We start from the raw sequence: 15,948 nt of genomic DNA, 5'->3' as shown, positions 1-15,948 counted from the left end.
ACTAGACAAGAACATGGGGTAGGACATGGGTACCGTCTCGGAGTCTGCACACAAAGTTGACCCGTGTCCATCCCTTCCCGGATTCGAACTCCTAACCCAGGGATCGCAAGTCCAGTGCTCTACCACCTGATCTACCGGGACCCCCTTTCATCATCAGCACCAACACCAACCACCAACAACAAAATCAACCATCACCATCAAGTGACGACCATTTTCCAAACACAACACGAAGAATAGAACCGCAACACGGTGGCCTAGTGGTAAGGCGTCCACCCAGTGAGCGGGAGGTCGTGGGTTCGAACCCCGGCCGGGTCATACCTAAGACTTTATAATTGGCAATCTAGTGGCTGCTCCGCCTGGCGTCTGGCATTATGGGGTTAGTGCTAGGACTGGTTGGTCCGGTGTCAGAATAATGTGACTGGGTGAGACACGAAGCCTGTGCGGCGACTTCTGTCGTGTGCGTGGCGCACGTTAAATGTCAAAGCAGCACCGCCCTGATATGGCCCTTCGTGGTCGGCTGGGCGTTAAGCAAAAAAAAAAAACAAAAAAAACAAACGAAGAATAGAAACAAGAGACTGCAGGTGAGAAGAAGAACAAGCACAAGATCACAATGAAAATGTACTCACCAAAAACACCAACAATAAAAATATGAATAAGGGCCGGTTTCGACGGCTGTTTTCATCAGCTTAGATACTAAAAAATCAAAACTTGACTCAATATAAAAAGGAGAAACGACAGAAAGAGAAAGAAGAAAAAAAAGTCAATAACAAAGTTCAGGCCGCTTTGGGTAAATCAGAATAAATGCTCTACAAGCCGGACAGCAACTTTAACTTCTGCACATCTCCTACCCATCCCTCTTCTTTTATTCATCTTCTTTCCCTCCTTCCTTCCTTTACTGTCTTTCTTTATCATCATTATGCAACGTTCATTACGTTATTAATAGATTTGGTTTATTGAGACAAATTTTTCACCCGTTACCGCCTTAAGTTGTACTGTCATGCAGGAACACCACTATAAGCTTCTAGCTTGTTGCTGTTTCTGTGAACTTTGTATACATGTCATGATTGTAACCTTTGTTAAAATAAACTTATGTTTAAACCAATAACAAAGTATTTTAAGTCCAAGAAGCAAATAGTATTTTAGCTGATGAAGACATCCGTCGAAACCGGTCCTTATTCGTATTTTTTATTGTTCGTGTTTTCGGTGAATACATTTTTATTGTTATCTTGTTCAACACGAACAAGTCAAAATGTACACTCACCAGCGAAGTAAACGGTGCAGGCGAGCAGCGCGACACACATGATGAGCAGTAGGAGCGCCGTGCACTTCCACGTGCATCGCTGGCTGAGCTGCTTCTTCATGCGGTGGCTGGCCGTGCTGAACTTGGAGTAGTAGGTGTAGTCGTTGGAGGGCGGGTAGGACCCCGGGGGCATGGTGGGCACACCGAACTGCGGGTAGTTCGAACCTTGTCTGAAATCACAAAGAAGAGACACGGGAATCAAATGAGGTTTCACACAAAGTGTTTATTTGGCGTTCGGTTCAAACCGAAACTAATGAAAGACAGGTAACTCACTCACGTGACAGTTACCGTGAAAGCCCCCTTAAATACCCCCCCCTTCAAGAACCCCCAAATTCAGACCCTGCTTTCTCAGAAATCCAAAGAAAAGGCTGCAGTCAAGAATTGTTTTACTCCTACATTTTTCGGTTTTGTTTCCATGGCCTCTGTACATTTCACACGCACACGCACACACACAAACAAACATAAAAAACAATCAAACAAACAAACAAACTCAAAACTCCTTTTTTTGTAAAGGCACCTGCCATGGAATCCGCTCAAACAACAGAATACATTCCAGATCTCGTGCGCAAAGCGCGAGAAAATTCTTGGTTCAACAACAATCTTGGATCGTGCCCTATCGACTTGGTCAACCAATCTCCGTTTCTACAACTCCCTTTTTCTGTCTTTTATACCCGCTCAAATAACGTCTTTTGCACAACAAAAACAAAAACAAATTCAACGGGCTATCATTTTTAGGGGCAGCTTGTCACGCAAAAGCTTTAAAAATTTACAGCAGAGAATTTTTCTTCTGTCTTTTTGAGAGAAAAAAGTTAATCGCCATTTTCCAACTCTCCAAAAGCTGTCAGTGGAGAGCGAAACAAAATTTCCTGAAAACGTGTTTAATTTGTGCCATCGCAAGAGAAAAGCCAGAAAGGCGGAGGGGTAGAGAAAAAAAGATTTTTTTTTCGCTAGTGTCTTATCTCTCCTTAGCAGCTTCTAAACTTGGATGAAAGTTGCGAAGAAGAAAAGAGTAAGCCTCCGCTGAAGTCCATGAAACGTTTTGTATATTTTTGTGTGTGCTCTACAAATCTCTGTCGTTTGTGTGTGTGTGTGTGTGTGTGTGTGTGTGTGTGTGTGTGTGTGTGTGTGTGTGTGTGCGCGCGTGCGTGTGGGTGTGTGTGTGTGTGTGTTTTGTTGTTGTTGTGAACGTCGAAGAAAGTTACAAGAGAGAGAGAGAGAGAGAGAGAGAGAGAGAGAGAGAGAGAGAGAGAGAGAGAGAGAGAGAGAGAGAGAGACAGAGAGAGACAGAGACAGAGACAGAGACAGAGACAGAGAGAGAGAGGCTCTCAGAATAGCTTTTTTTCACCTAGCATTTCCCTATTTATGTGTTGTGGAATTTTCTTGTGGATCTATTAAATTTTTTCTTAGTAAAAATCATTCACCGCCTCCGAAATTTGTCAACTAGTAGGTCCCTCCTTGGCGGCAAACTTACTGATTGTCTAAAACGAACATCTGAAATACTGAGGTCTAACAAAGGTAGAAGTCTTAAAACGGGTTGTCTTGAAAGGGGGTGGGGTGGGGGTTTCGCTGTACCGGCAGCGGGTTGATTTGGTCTCAGACACAGAAGGACTGGGTGGCCGAGTGGTAACGCACTTGCGCTCGGAAGCGAGAGGTTGCGAGTTCGACCCTGGGTCAGGGCGTTAGCAATTTTCTCCCCCCTTTCCTAACCTAGGTGGGTTCAAGTGCTAGTCTTTCGGATGAGACGAAAAACCGAGGTCCCTTCGTGTACACTACATTGGGGTGTGCACGTTAAAGATCCCACGATTGACAAAAGGGTCTTTCCTGGCAAAATTGTATTGGCATAGATAAAAATAAATGTCCACCAAAATACCCGTGTGACTTGGAATAATAGGCCGTGAAAAGTAGGATATGCGCCGAAATGGCTGCGATCTGCTGGTCTATGTGAATGCGTGATGTATTGTGTAAAAAATTCCATCTCACACGGCATAAATAGATCCCTGCGCCTTGAGTCCGAGTCTGGAGATACGCGCGCGATAAAAGACTTCATATAACATAACAGAATCGGCGAAAGAAAACAGATTCTGAAAAATAAGGGGCAGCCAATAGATCCGGCGAACCCTAGGGATTTATTACGACGTACGCGGCGAATTGCAAAAGCATATTTGAAAATTGTGTGCCCACCCTGAAGTTTTTATGTCCATTAAAAGCTGAAGTAGAGCCGGGGCCAGCGACAACAAGTAGACCCGAGGGGAGAATTAGTAAATGGCCCAACCTGCCCCTCAAAGCATTACCCGGGATTTCATTCTGCTGATCGCTTAGATTAGGGAAGGGGAAAGAATTGGTGAAAGAGAGAGAGAGAGAGAGAGAGAGAGAGAGAGAGAGAGAGAGAGAGAGAGAGAGAGAGAGAGAGAGAGAGAGAGAGAGAGAGAGAGAGAGAGAGAGAGAGAGAGAAGAGAGACAGAGAGAGAGAGAGAGAGAGAGAGAGAGAGAGAGAGAGAGAGAGAGAGATGCGGAGAGAGTGAGAGGGGGCGGGCGGCAGAAACAATGGCGAGTAAGGGTCGGAGCGGCTTGGACACGAGATTTAACTGACACATCCCACACAAAAACTGAAACATTAAAATGAGAAAAATATAGAGAAGGGGGCACTGCATCACATTTATGGCTAGCTTTCTTTATTTCTTTCTTTATTTGGTGTTTAACGTCGTTTTCAACCATTCAAGGTTATATCGCGACGGAGGTAAGGGGGGAGATGGGATAGAGCCACTTTGCTCCAGGGGCTTGCAACGTAGTACAATACTGGGAGAATGCAAGTTTCCAGTACAAAGGACTTAACATTTCTTACATACTGCTTGACTAAAATCTTTACAAACATTGACTATATTCTATACAAGAAACACTTAACAAGGGTAAAAGGAGAAACAGAATCCGTTAGTCGCCTCTTACGACATGCTGGGGAGCATCGGGTAAATTCTTTCTCGTCCCAACCAATATGGGACTCCCCTAACCCGCGGGGGGCTATGGCTAGCTTATGGAAGTTATTGCGCCCAAGGGAGGTCACCCATATTTCTAAAGCAATAAATGACTCACCAATGGACATTTGTAAAGGAAAAGCACCAGAAAGAGGGTCTAATGGAAGATACGAACAAACAAATACAAACAAACAAACACGCAAAAACTAACAACAAAAAACAATGCAGACGTGCATATCTGACGTCTTCGGTAAATCGTGAGCAAACAAATGACATTAAAGTACAGGGAATTGCAACGGTGTCTGTGACACTATGAATATAAGTGGCCCCGTACCTCCAACCCCCCCCACCCCCACATTAATAAATTACAACTAAAGCAGCCACGGAATCCCTTACTTAGAATTAAGCGTGGGGGAGGGGGGAGGGGCTCGCAGACCAACAGGCCACCGTGAGAAAGGAGGCACGAAAGATACACAATATATCTACTATTGATGGAAGTCTTTTATAACTGACAATTCACACAAACATTAAACCCTTCTCTATTAAAGGCACAGTACGCCTCCCGTAAACCATCACAGATACTGTCAGGCTTTTACACACAGTACAAACACCCTTCCATTTGAACGCTCACCAAACGGGAACATCCTAGGTGCCCTACGTAAAGAGCGAGCAATTTTCAAAGAATTTATTTTTGCGTGGTTTATCTTACCCCTGAGCCATCGCGAACCCGTGTGATCCAGTTTCCCTTTTTCACAATGCAGTCGTCAGTTTGTAATTTGAATGGGGCTCGCTGTGAGCTTATCTGCAATAGCACGTTATGTACCTCTGACTTTTCACGAAAAAAACGAATGTGATTCATAAGAACTCTAGCGATGGCTTTTGACTGCCTATAAACCGTCGTCTGCTATGAAAATCACGACCTTGCGTGACCCTGCTTTCGGGCTTTTCAAACTTTCAAAACTTTGAATTGTACTGATCTTGTCTTGATGAAAAAAGAGTTCTTTTATTATTTAAGAATGTTTGTGTAACAAGCTGAGAATTTATTATTTAGATTTTAAAAGTTAGGTCTAGCGCCAAAACGCACCACGGTCCGAATCATTCTGATAATCATCGCTCCACGGCTATCGCCAGTTGAAGGGAAGTAACTCATTTTTGACCTGAGTTCAGGATGGGTCCGATTGAGATGGAGACAATCCGAAAAATTATTTCTTTGAAAATTGCTCGCTCTTTACGTAGGGCACCTAGGATGTTCCCGTTCGGTGAGTGTTCAAATGGAAGCGTGTTTGTACTGTGTGTAAAAGCCTGACAGTATCTGTGATGGTTTACGGGAGGCTTACTGCCCGGGCGTGATTTCCGGTATCATAACAGCCGTCCAGCACCAAAACGAGGCGCCATTGTTGTAGCAGGCCAAGTCCACGAAAATAAATTCTTTGAAAATTTCTCACGCTCGACAGAAAGCAGCCAGGATGTTCCCGTTCGGTGAGCGTTCAAATGGAAGTATGCTTGTACTGTATGTGGACGCTCGGGGAGCTCTGTGATGGTTTACGGGAGGCTTACTGTGCCTTTAAAGCACCCTTTTAATGACACCTCAGTGAAATAAAATGTCTCCACTTCAAGACAGATGAATATAAACTATGCAACAAATGTGACAGACGTATAATAGCTTTAAGTCACCCGCAAAACAGTTTTCACTTTGCGTCAGACGAATTAATCACCCTTTTGGAATAATACGGTTTGAGGATAGACGGATTTTTCAGCGACAGTTCAATTTTTTTCTTTACTCATATTTTCTTCTGCCTGAGCGTAAGCTTTGAAAGTATCCAGACACCCAGACGCATTTTGTTGATGGTTGAAAAATAAAAGAATACGTTTGACACGTCAAAGCCAAAGTGTCAAAGTTGGTAAAAACTTTAGTGTTTAGCACATCTGGCGTGCGACTGTAAAATCATAGAGCAGAGGTGTGAAGGCGGGTGTGTGTGTGTGTGTGTGTGTGTGTGTGTGTGTGTGTTGGGATTGGGGAAGGGACGAGGGAGATACAAGTTAGAGGTTTGTGGGAGAAACCTTGTTATCAAATGTACATTTGTATAATATCCGGTCAACGATGATGGAAGGGAAGTGAAATATGCAACCGACCAACAAAAAAAAGTAACAAACAAACAATGTAAGCTAACATAAAAGAAAACAAGCAACAACAATATGTGTTGCCTCAGCAACGCCAGTTTATCCAAAATCAAGGACAGTATTTTATTCATGCACACTCGAACGGAAGGTTCGGGGGGAAAAAAAGGGGGAGGAGTGTGTGTGAGAAAAAAAACCCACCCACGAAAACACAAATAAACAAACAAACAAAATATACATAAACTTCGACAAACCAGTACATATTACAAGAGAGGGTGGGGGGGCAAGACTGGCTGTGAGTGCAGGATGGAGAGAGAGGAAAGTTGCAAAAGAATGAGGGTGGAGGGTGCGTGTTGCATTGGCTCACACTCGGTGTGGGAAGAGGGGTTAGCCGACCTCTCCCGCGCATCATTTCCATAAAGCGAAATTGATGAAGATTTACAGAGCTGGTAGAGAGCAACACGTTGTGAAATATTAAACTGCCACGGGCCGCGACCATGCGTCTTCTTCAAACGTTCCGTCAAAAAATGATTACTCTCATCTTGCGCATGCGCCAGTCCCACAACTTCCTATTTCCGCCCGATTTAGCAAAGCAGGAGGAAACTGAAGCATGAGCGGTAGTAGGGTGGTGTTGAGGAAGAACTGTTGCGATTTGTATTTCTGCTTTTCCTAATTGATTTAAATCATAGATGGCTTGAAGTATGTATTTTAACGTAATGCTGCGATTTTTGTGGCAAATTACGGATTCCACGTGTCAAACGCCTAACATCATTAAGGTTGAAAATAACTTGACAAACGGACCATGAATACTTTTGTGCAATAGTAGTCTATTTCGAATATTCTGGTATACTGCACAAAAAAACCAACCTGCGGCCTTGCATCTCCTGAACCGGCAAGCCAGAGCGCTCCGTTTCTAAATGCAGACTTACACACAAGCTAATTTTTTATTGCATAACCCTTACACAGTCCACATTTATTTTGTTTGGTTTAGACAATAGTTTATTCCGGAAATGATAAGGCTAATACATGATGCAATCATTACAAGGAGCACAACAAATACAGAATACAGAATACAGAATCTTTAATTGCCCAAGGTTGGGAATTTGTGATGACATTGCGGTTAAGAAACATGTCAATCCAGCCATTTACACCAACACACGCATCATGTATACAAACTGATCAACAACATTGATTTAAAAACAACACAAGACAGCATAAGTTTAAAAATACATTCACAAAACTAGCAGTATACACTCAAAGCTTCCTCGCCTCAAGTCACAAACACACACGAAAGACAAACAAATGAAATACTTATAAGTGTGCTCATATCGGCATCAAAATACATGTTTGAATTCCTTAACTTCAATAGATTATGTTTTCTTTTTGTTATTGTTTCCCACACTGACTATCATCTTAAAATGTATTCGTTTTGTGCTTATCTGTACCAAACAGTCTCGTTTCAATTAAAAACACTGGCAAACACAGTGGAGTAGCCCAGACTTCAACCGTGCGCATGCGCCAGCCCGGCGACAACCGCTTCCGCCCGATTTCTCGATACAATTTCCTTGCTCGAATTACAGGAATCGACGGAGTGTGCGATGTGTTTACTTTCCCCCGCTTCTCCTTACCCCCTTAATATACCAGCATCTACATCATCGGCCGAGTATCTCTGTGCCCAGCGACAGTTCTGGTCTCGGGGCGAGGGGAGGCCAATTTTCTCCGGTCGCTCTGCGGTCGCCTCGGAGGAGATGAGCTGAGCCGAGAGTGTTTGTTTCTTTAGAGTCACGATCGGCGACAAAGAGTTGCGATGGTCGTTTCGATCAGAATTGCAGAGCCGCATGCGAAGTCTACTGTTTTTGTTTGTGTGAGGTCGTACTTGTGTCAGAGTCCTGCCCAATGAGATTTAATTATGATTTTTTTTTGTTTGCTTACTTTTTTTTAATCAGTTTTGTTTTTGGCGTCTCCCAAACCCAGACCTTTCCATTTTGCTTTGGTTCTTGGTTTTTAACCTTGATTTTCAACTTTAAAAATATCACTTATTCAATTGGTCAAAATCTAAAAGTCAGGCTGCGAACGTTGAAAGACACAGAAACCTCGAACCAACAGAAACAAATAATGGCAGTTGTACGAAATTTGAGATGTATTTACTTTAACATGTGAGTAAACTACCACTTTTAAACCATTGATCTTGTTCGCTGTAATCGGCACATCCCCAATTATCCCCCCAACACAAACTTTCGCTGACCAGTTTCTCCCCTTCTTCGCATTTCTCTCCCATCAGCTTTTGCTTTACGTCATACAGACCATTTCTGTCTCGATACTACAACTAATACTGGGCGGTTTTCAGACTTTCCTCTTGGCGTTCGTCCTCGCCCTATAAAAGTTTCCTCTCTCGGACAGCACTCAGACACGGAAGCATTTTTGTCGGACGAGTGTGGCCATGGCTGATGGTGACCAGACAGTTTCAAGTATACGATACTAAGTCCTTCCAAAGCCAGTCTGTCAGATAAGTGGTAGAGGCTTGTAGAGAAATCTCCTTCGCTTCGAGAGTCGTGCTCCGGTCGGCCACTTCGCTCAAGTATTTAATCCTACAAAATCCTGGTGTTTTAGTGGCGATCACTTCTTGGTGAGTTTGTTTATCAACTTTTCTTTTGGAGGTGGAGGGAGGAGCTGGTGAAGGGGTGGAGCTGGGGGTCGATTTTCTCCCTTGCACGTACACCTAGGCTACACACTCAGACACACACATGTTCTCTTCCTCTCTTTACGTCTTTCATTCTTCCTTATGACTTCTCCACTCTTTCAACTTCATCTGCCTCCCCCACTCCCTCCATCCTCTATACGTCCCTCTGCTCTTCCTCCTTAAATCCTCTTCCCCTCCCCTCCCCCATTCTCTCTATCTCTTCACATCCGTTTCTTGGCTCTTATTCTTCCATGTCCTCCTCTCAGTCTATCTTCCTACGACTTCCTCCTGCCCCTTCCCGTCCCCACCCTTCAGTCTCATCCAGCCTTTCTCTGTTCACCCAACCCTCTCTCTCCCTCATTTCTTCCAAGAGAAGGAAATGATGGATCTGGCCAACATGATATCGAACTCGCAGAGTCGGCGGCAGCCAGTAGGTGTTATATTTACCGAGGATCCCCCTCGCTTTTCAGCCACGAAGCTCCGTACGAATTTGACATCTTCGCTGAACCGTGAGCAAACAATCGTCTTGGCGGCCCTGGGGTTTGTGTATAAAGGCCAGTCTTGCTGGGCATCTTCATCTGCATCCCAAAGCGAGTGTCTTCTACTTCTGATTGGAACTGGTCATCATCTTCTGTTTCTTCGACTTCTCTTTTGGGGGGTACTAGACTGGATCCGTTTTTGTGGAGATTCTCTCTTCTTCTTTTGATTCTTTTTGTTGTTCTTTTTCTTTTTCTCTGCTATCCATTCATGTTCATCGTTTTCAGCCTTCTTCTCTGGCATCATCATCATCATCATCGTCATCGTCATCATCATCATCGTTGTCGTCGCTGGTAGGGTTCTCCTCTACTGAAGGGTTTTGTTGTTCTGGTCTGCCTCGTCTTCTCTGGTGGCTTTTATTATTGTTCTTATAGTTGATTTTTTTTTTAATCGTCGTCTTCTTTCTGTTTCTTCGTCCTCCTTGCTCACTGCTGAGTTTTTCTTGCAGGCGTCAATATTTCCTTGGCTTGTGTGCCTGTGTCCACACACGCCGTCTCATCGTCACGTCAGACCGGCCAACATCAAAGTGATTTTTTCCCTTTACTTCCTTTACTCCTCGCCACTGTAAACTTAATCAGCTGCCGCACCAGAGTTGTTAGTCCCCGTTTTCTTCTTCTTCTTCTTGTCCTTCTTCGTGTCCTTCTGCTGCCGGTCTCTTCCTCGCTTTCTTTCCGTCGTTCTTGTGCAAAGTGCAAACCTTCATTCCATGGGCCCCGCACATCGTTTTATTGGCTCCAATCTCTATACCCCAAACTGTCAAAGCAGCGAAATTAAAACCGTGTCTCCCGCTTTTGCGAGATTGATTTTGCTCCCTGAAACTTCTCTCCCCTTGCCAACGCCACACACAAAAATGGCGGCGCGCTTGTCTTTTCTTCTACTTGCCTCTTTCGACCGAAATCGGGATCCAATTACAGAAAGCGGCGACCAGATTGGACACGGGACAGACACTCGCGCCCAGCAGAGGCGGGCAAAAATATTCCCTAAAATGTCATTACTTCCAGAAAACACAGGAAAAGAGGAGCAAAGCCAAAGTTATTTTTTTTTCTCACTCTCTGTCTTTCACAAATATCTCCTTTCGTTGAAGCTAACCCTGTAAAACTCTCTCTCTCCTTCGAAAGGCTGTTGCTTCCCCTCTCAGTCAAGTCCATGCCTTGTTTAGACGACTTCTTTTACGAACGTGTCACAATGGTCACCAACTGTTTTAAGGCCCTCATTACCGGAGAATCCGCCAGAATCGAGTTTTGTTTCATGACTATTTTAAAGCTATAGCTAACGTTCGATTCCTATCAACAATGTTTGATCAAATTACACCAAAAGCGATAAAATAAATGTAAAAAAAAAAATCTTGAAATTTCTGGATCTGTTCAAAGTTTGCAAGCAGGTTAACGGACAGTGTCTGACAATGCTGCAGTTTCATTCTGACCAAACACAGCTGGGCTGAAGTGCTGTTCTGACGACAGAGGACATTTCAAAAGCTCTCCTCGTCACCGCAAGATCTCTTCATTCCTCGCGACAATTCTCGAGACAAAAGGCACAAAAGGCACCCAGTCAACAGGCAAAGAAAGAACAAGAAGATGAAGAGAAAGAGCGGTGAAAGCTTTATAATCCCCGACTATTGAGACGACTCGGGTTCTCTCAATTCATGAACATCGACTCGCTTGCTGACCCCTCGCACACGCAGATCCAAAGCCTCACTCACCCCGCAAGTTAGCTCTCTGTGCAAGCACGCGCGCCAAGACCAGGGGTCTACAGAAGACGACGGGGAAAGTCTTTTTTCTCAAGCCTTTTATGTCCAGCCAGGCGGAACCTGCAGAACGTCTCCGTCACTCGCACAAAGACCTCGGTTCAGAATCACAAAGATCTCCACCAAGAACACAAAGATCTGCGGTTCCCAAAGGCGCACGCTTCAGGGTCAGGGGTTGTTGAAACGGCCAGAGGAACTCTATCGTCGTGTGGAGAGAAGTGTGCGTGGCGTTATTACTTCCTATGGCTCAATAATACTCCCACTCGCTGTCTCTTTGGCTAATTACTCCCACCTCCCCTATCCTCCCCATGATCCCACCACCTCCTCCCTTGCTTCTTCATTCATTTTTGTCCAGTCTTCTAATATTCTCATCATCCTTTTGGAGAATTCCTTACTTTTTTTCTCCTTGACACAAAAATGTCTCTCGGAAATTAGGATGTTTGGGACTTTTTGGGGCAAGGAAGATTCCTTCCCTCCTTCGTGTGGGGTTAGCCTTTTGACTCACGAGCGATTCATTTCCCGCATGAAGCGTGGTGTTGGGGATCAGTTTTCGCACCAGCCGATGCTGGCATGAATTTACAGAAGCAGTTCGAAAAACACTTCGTGATTTTTTTCCTGACAAAGACAAAATTGTACCCACACATTTCGTGATGTTCCGTGACTTAGACAATGGTGACTGTAAACACTTTGTGATATTTCGTGACCAAAACAAAACTGAACACTTCTTGGTGTCCCCTGACTAAGACAACACTGACTTTGCAAAATTCATCTGCTGGCAGAAACGACATTTTAGTCTGTGGGAGATCTATTTACAGTTTTGCGTTCAAGGCAGAAAGAAGTCTTTTTGTGAACTTTGAATCCAACTGATCCACTATGGTCTCTTGTTTAAAATCGAATATGGCACTAAAAAGACATTATTTTTTCTTATCGTTTGCTGCTTCATCGGAAAGTAAGGCAAAATAAGACAGTTCTTCGAACTTGAGAACTACGAATGTCTTAGACGGGCAAGACAAGACAAGACAAGACAAGACAAGACAAGACAAGAAAAGACGAGACGAGACGAGACGAGAAAAGACGATACCAGACAAAACACGACACGCCACAAGATCACAGAATTGCATGCACCATGACAAAGAAAAATAGTATTTTAACCCTTTAATTGAACCCATGACAACTTTATGTAGAATATGGACTTCAACTTGATGAAAGAAGGCAACAAAAGATAACGAACTAAAAACAAACAAGAAAAAAACAACAATGCGTTTTGCATCAACAATCCGACAATAAAAAAGTGATACAGTTTTGCATTGGAATGTATTGCATTGCATTGCATTGTATTGTATCGCATTGTATTGTATCATTTTGTATTGTATAAATAAATCCCTGCGCCTTGAATATGTGCGCAATATAAATTGCATAAAAAAAAAATTAAAAAATCCCTGCGCTTAGAACTGTACCCACGGAATACGCGCGATATAAGCCTCATATTGATTGATTGATTGATTGTATCACATTGTATTGTGTTTAATTTAATTCTGGCTCACCTGTCTACACTGCCGGGATGGACCAGCATGGGGTGGTCCGGGTTGTTCGGACAGTGGTAGGGGTAGGTGTCCGAGTTGTAGCCCGCGCTGTGGACACTGCCCATGTGGTCAATGGCCAGCCCGCGACATGACGGCACTGACCCTGACCTTGGCACTGTGCGGGGGAAACCTGCAACACAAAAAACATGGCATACTTAGTTGTATGATCTGAGGGTGAGGTCATTGATTCGTCGTGAGAACTGAAAGGTCCTTGTAACTATTGTAAGAATGTATTATTATTCATTCGCTTGCGGCTTCGTGGCAGGCGGAAGAAACAATCAGCCAGATAAGTTTTTGTTATTAATTGTTTGTCTGTGCACTTAAAAGACCGTTGGGTCGATATATTTGTGAATGTATTGTTTTGTCAATAACAAACGTTCCAACAACCTACCTTTCTTGTTTTTTTGGATGTCGATATTGTAAGAAGGAAAACCTAGAAACGCAGGGACTCTCGCCATCCTTGAGATCGAACAGACAACGCAGAACCAGATAACGCACAGCTGAGCGAAGTTCTTTTTCTGTTCATTGTCATTGAGATAGATAGAAGTAGAGAAAGGATATGGCTAGAGATGAAGCAGAAAAAGACGAAAGAAAGAAGAGAGGTAAGGCAGGTAAAAAGGAAGAAAGATTGAAACGAAGAGGAATAAAGAAAGAAGAAGACGAGGAGGAAAGTGTGTCGGAGAGGGATCTTTCAATTTGAAAATGGCGACTGATTCGTCGGAGCTCACTTTTTTCATATGTGATTTTTAGTTTAAACATAAAACATGTAAGCACTCAAATTATCTAGCCTCATCCTTTCTTTCTTTATTTGGTGTTTAACGTCGTTTTCAACCACGAAGGTTATATCGCGACGGGGAAAGGGGGGAAATGGGATAGAGCCACTTGTTAATTGTTTCTTGTTCACAAAAGCACTAATCAAAAAATTGCTCCAGGGGCTTGCAACGTAGTACAATATACCTTACTGGGAGAATGCAAGTTTCCAGTACAAAGGACTTAACATTTCTTACATACTGCTTGACTAAAATCTTTACAAACATTGACTATATTCTATACAAGAAACACTTAACAAGGGTAAAAGGAGAAACAGAATCCGTTAGTCGCCTCTTACGACATGCTGGGGAGCATCGGGTAAATTCTTCCCCCTAACCCGCGGGGGGTATCTAGCCTCATCCCATGCATGCGCACGTCCTTCCAACTGTCCAGCCCTATCTACTTCCGCACTACCACATCCGCGACAGGAACAACAAAAAACCTGGACAAACACAATTCACAGACACACGTTTCCCTCTTCTGTGCCTCCCTCCCCCCTCTCACCCCTCCCCCCATCTATCAATTTGCGGTCAGGTGAGACAGGCTGACATGACAACCAGCACAATGACTACCGCTACCAGTCCGGCCAGGAAATCGGGAGATGCCCCGTCACAAATCAATGCCTGGCAATTAAACTCCAATAGGCAATTGATTCCAAAGGCCTTTCAGACGCACGGGGCCCTTATCAGTTTAAATATTGAACACGAACACGGGCCCAAGGTCCAGGGGAGGCGACCTCAATTACCAGCAGTCACGCACGTGCACCGGTTCCACACACACGGCTGTTGACACCTGCACACTGGCCGTTGTTGGGACAGGGGCCCCGCAAGGCCGCTCTACACGATTTTCGTCTTTGCTCATTAGCTCTGGTAAAACACAGAGCCGGGCTGATGAAGGCGGGGTGACGCGGCCTTTGTTTGTCTGCTGTTTCCAAGGGGCGTGTCCTGGTGGTCTCGGTAAACACCACTTGGGGCGTGCCTTGTGTCTCGGTCAACATCGCTTGGAGCTTGGCCTGTGTCTTGGTAAACATCCGTTTGAAGGTGTGGCCTGAGTCTTCGTAAACCACCGTGTAAAGGTATGGCCTGTCTCCGTGAAACTCTGTTCGGGGCGTAGTATGTGTACAGGTAAACATCTGGTTGAAGGCGTGGCCTAATCCTATGTCTTGGTAAACATCCATCAAAAAGCGTGACCAACGTCTCAGTAGACATCAATATGGGGTGTTGCCTTATACTTGTAATCATCCATTTGCAGGCGGGGCCTGTGACTTGGTAAACATTAATTTGAATGCGTGGTCTGTGTCTTGGTAAACATCAATTTTAAGGCGTGGCATGTTTTGCTTAACACCTGCATTTGGGCATATCGTATATCTGAGGTTTTGAAAACCGTATCCTTGATGTGCTTATTCCTTGATCTGATGTTCAGTAAATGTTTAAACAGAGTCATTTTGTCGACTTGACTATGGTTGCAAACTCACATCTTTGCAAGCTAGAGCCTACAGTTTTTGTGAGTCAGGTTTTGAAAGAAAGAGTTAAAACAGTGGGCGTGGCTATTCCATGTGAAAGGGGCGTGTCGTATAGCCCGATGAACATACGAAATGATATGTTGCGTATGTTGATTACGAGCGCGAGATGTGTGCTATTTGAGGTGAGGATTTACTTTACACATTTTTGTCAAATAAAGGGTGATGAATGGATAGCGTTTAAGTGTCTTTTTTTGTTGAAAGGATATTATTACTAAGACCGACTCACAACACATCATGTATTATGCTACTGTAGTTTTCCCCGGGTATCTTGGACAATGCCCTTGGTTTCGTACAGTGATAATAAGAGAGAATGATCCCTTATTATATCCCTTATTATATCCCTAATTGTCTCCCCCTCCTCCGCCTCCTTTCCCATCCCACCTAAATCAATCTGTTCCATGTCCAAACAACGTCGTAGTAGTTCACGCTACCGTGAGCATTGACGGGCAGTGACGCACTGGCAATACATGGAACACCCGCATGGTCTGTTGCCCTGTCACAGCGCCGAGCTGCTCGTGCACACCGTCCACATGACAGCTCATTCTGTGCAGCAATCAGTTTCCCCTACCCTCCTTCCCAATCTTCCCTCACCATCCTTCCCCTTCCCCCTCTTCTTCATCCTCTCTCGATCTCCTCTTCTTCCTTCCGGGTTCCCTCTTCCCCCACTCCTCTTCTTCCTCCCATC

General features: G+C 44.2%; 1 protein-coding gene across 2 annotated transcripts in view; it reads right to left on the bottom strand.

Annotated features, from left to right (window-relative positions):
* The window catches only part of LOC138968961 (teneurin-m-like), a 118,254-nt gene that overhangs the window by 87,602 nt on the left and 14,704 nt on the right, over positions 1 to 15,948 (bottom strand). For both annotated transcript variants that reach the window (XM_070341643.1, XM_070341645.1), the window contains exons 2-3: positions 12,893 to 13,061; positions 1,262 to 1,470 (exon numbers count right to left, since the gene is read on the bottom strand). In XM_070341643.1, the coding sequence (XP_070197744.1) occupies positions 1,262 to 1,470; positions 12,893 to 13,061 (378 nt within the window). The remainder of the gene's footprint in view (positions 1 to 1,261; positions 1,471 to 12,892; positions 13,062 to 15,948) is intronic.

Source organism: Littorina saxatilis, linkage group LG6 (assembly GCF_037325665.1).
Source record: "Littorina saxatilis isolate snail1 linkage group LG6, US_GU_Lsax_2.0, whole genome shotgun sequence".
Lineage (NCBI taxonomy): Eukaryota > Metazoa > Mollusca > Gastropoda > Littorinimorpha > Littorinidae > Littorina > Littorina saxatilis.
This window is presented reverse-complemented; position numbering and strand designations above follow the sequence as displayed.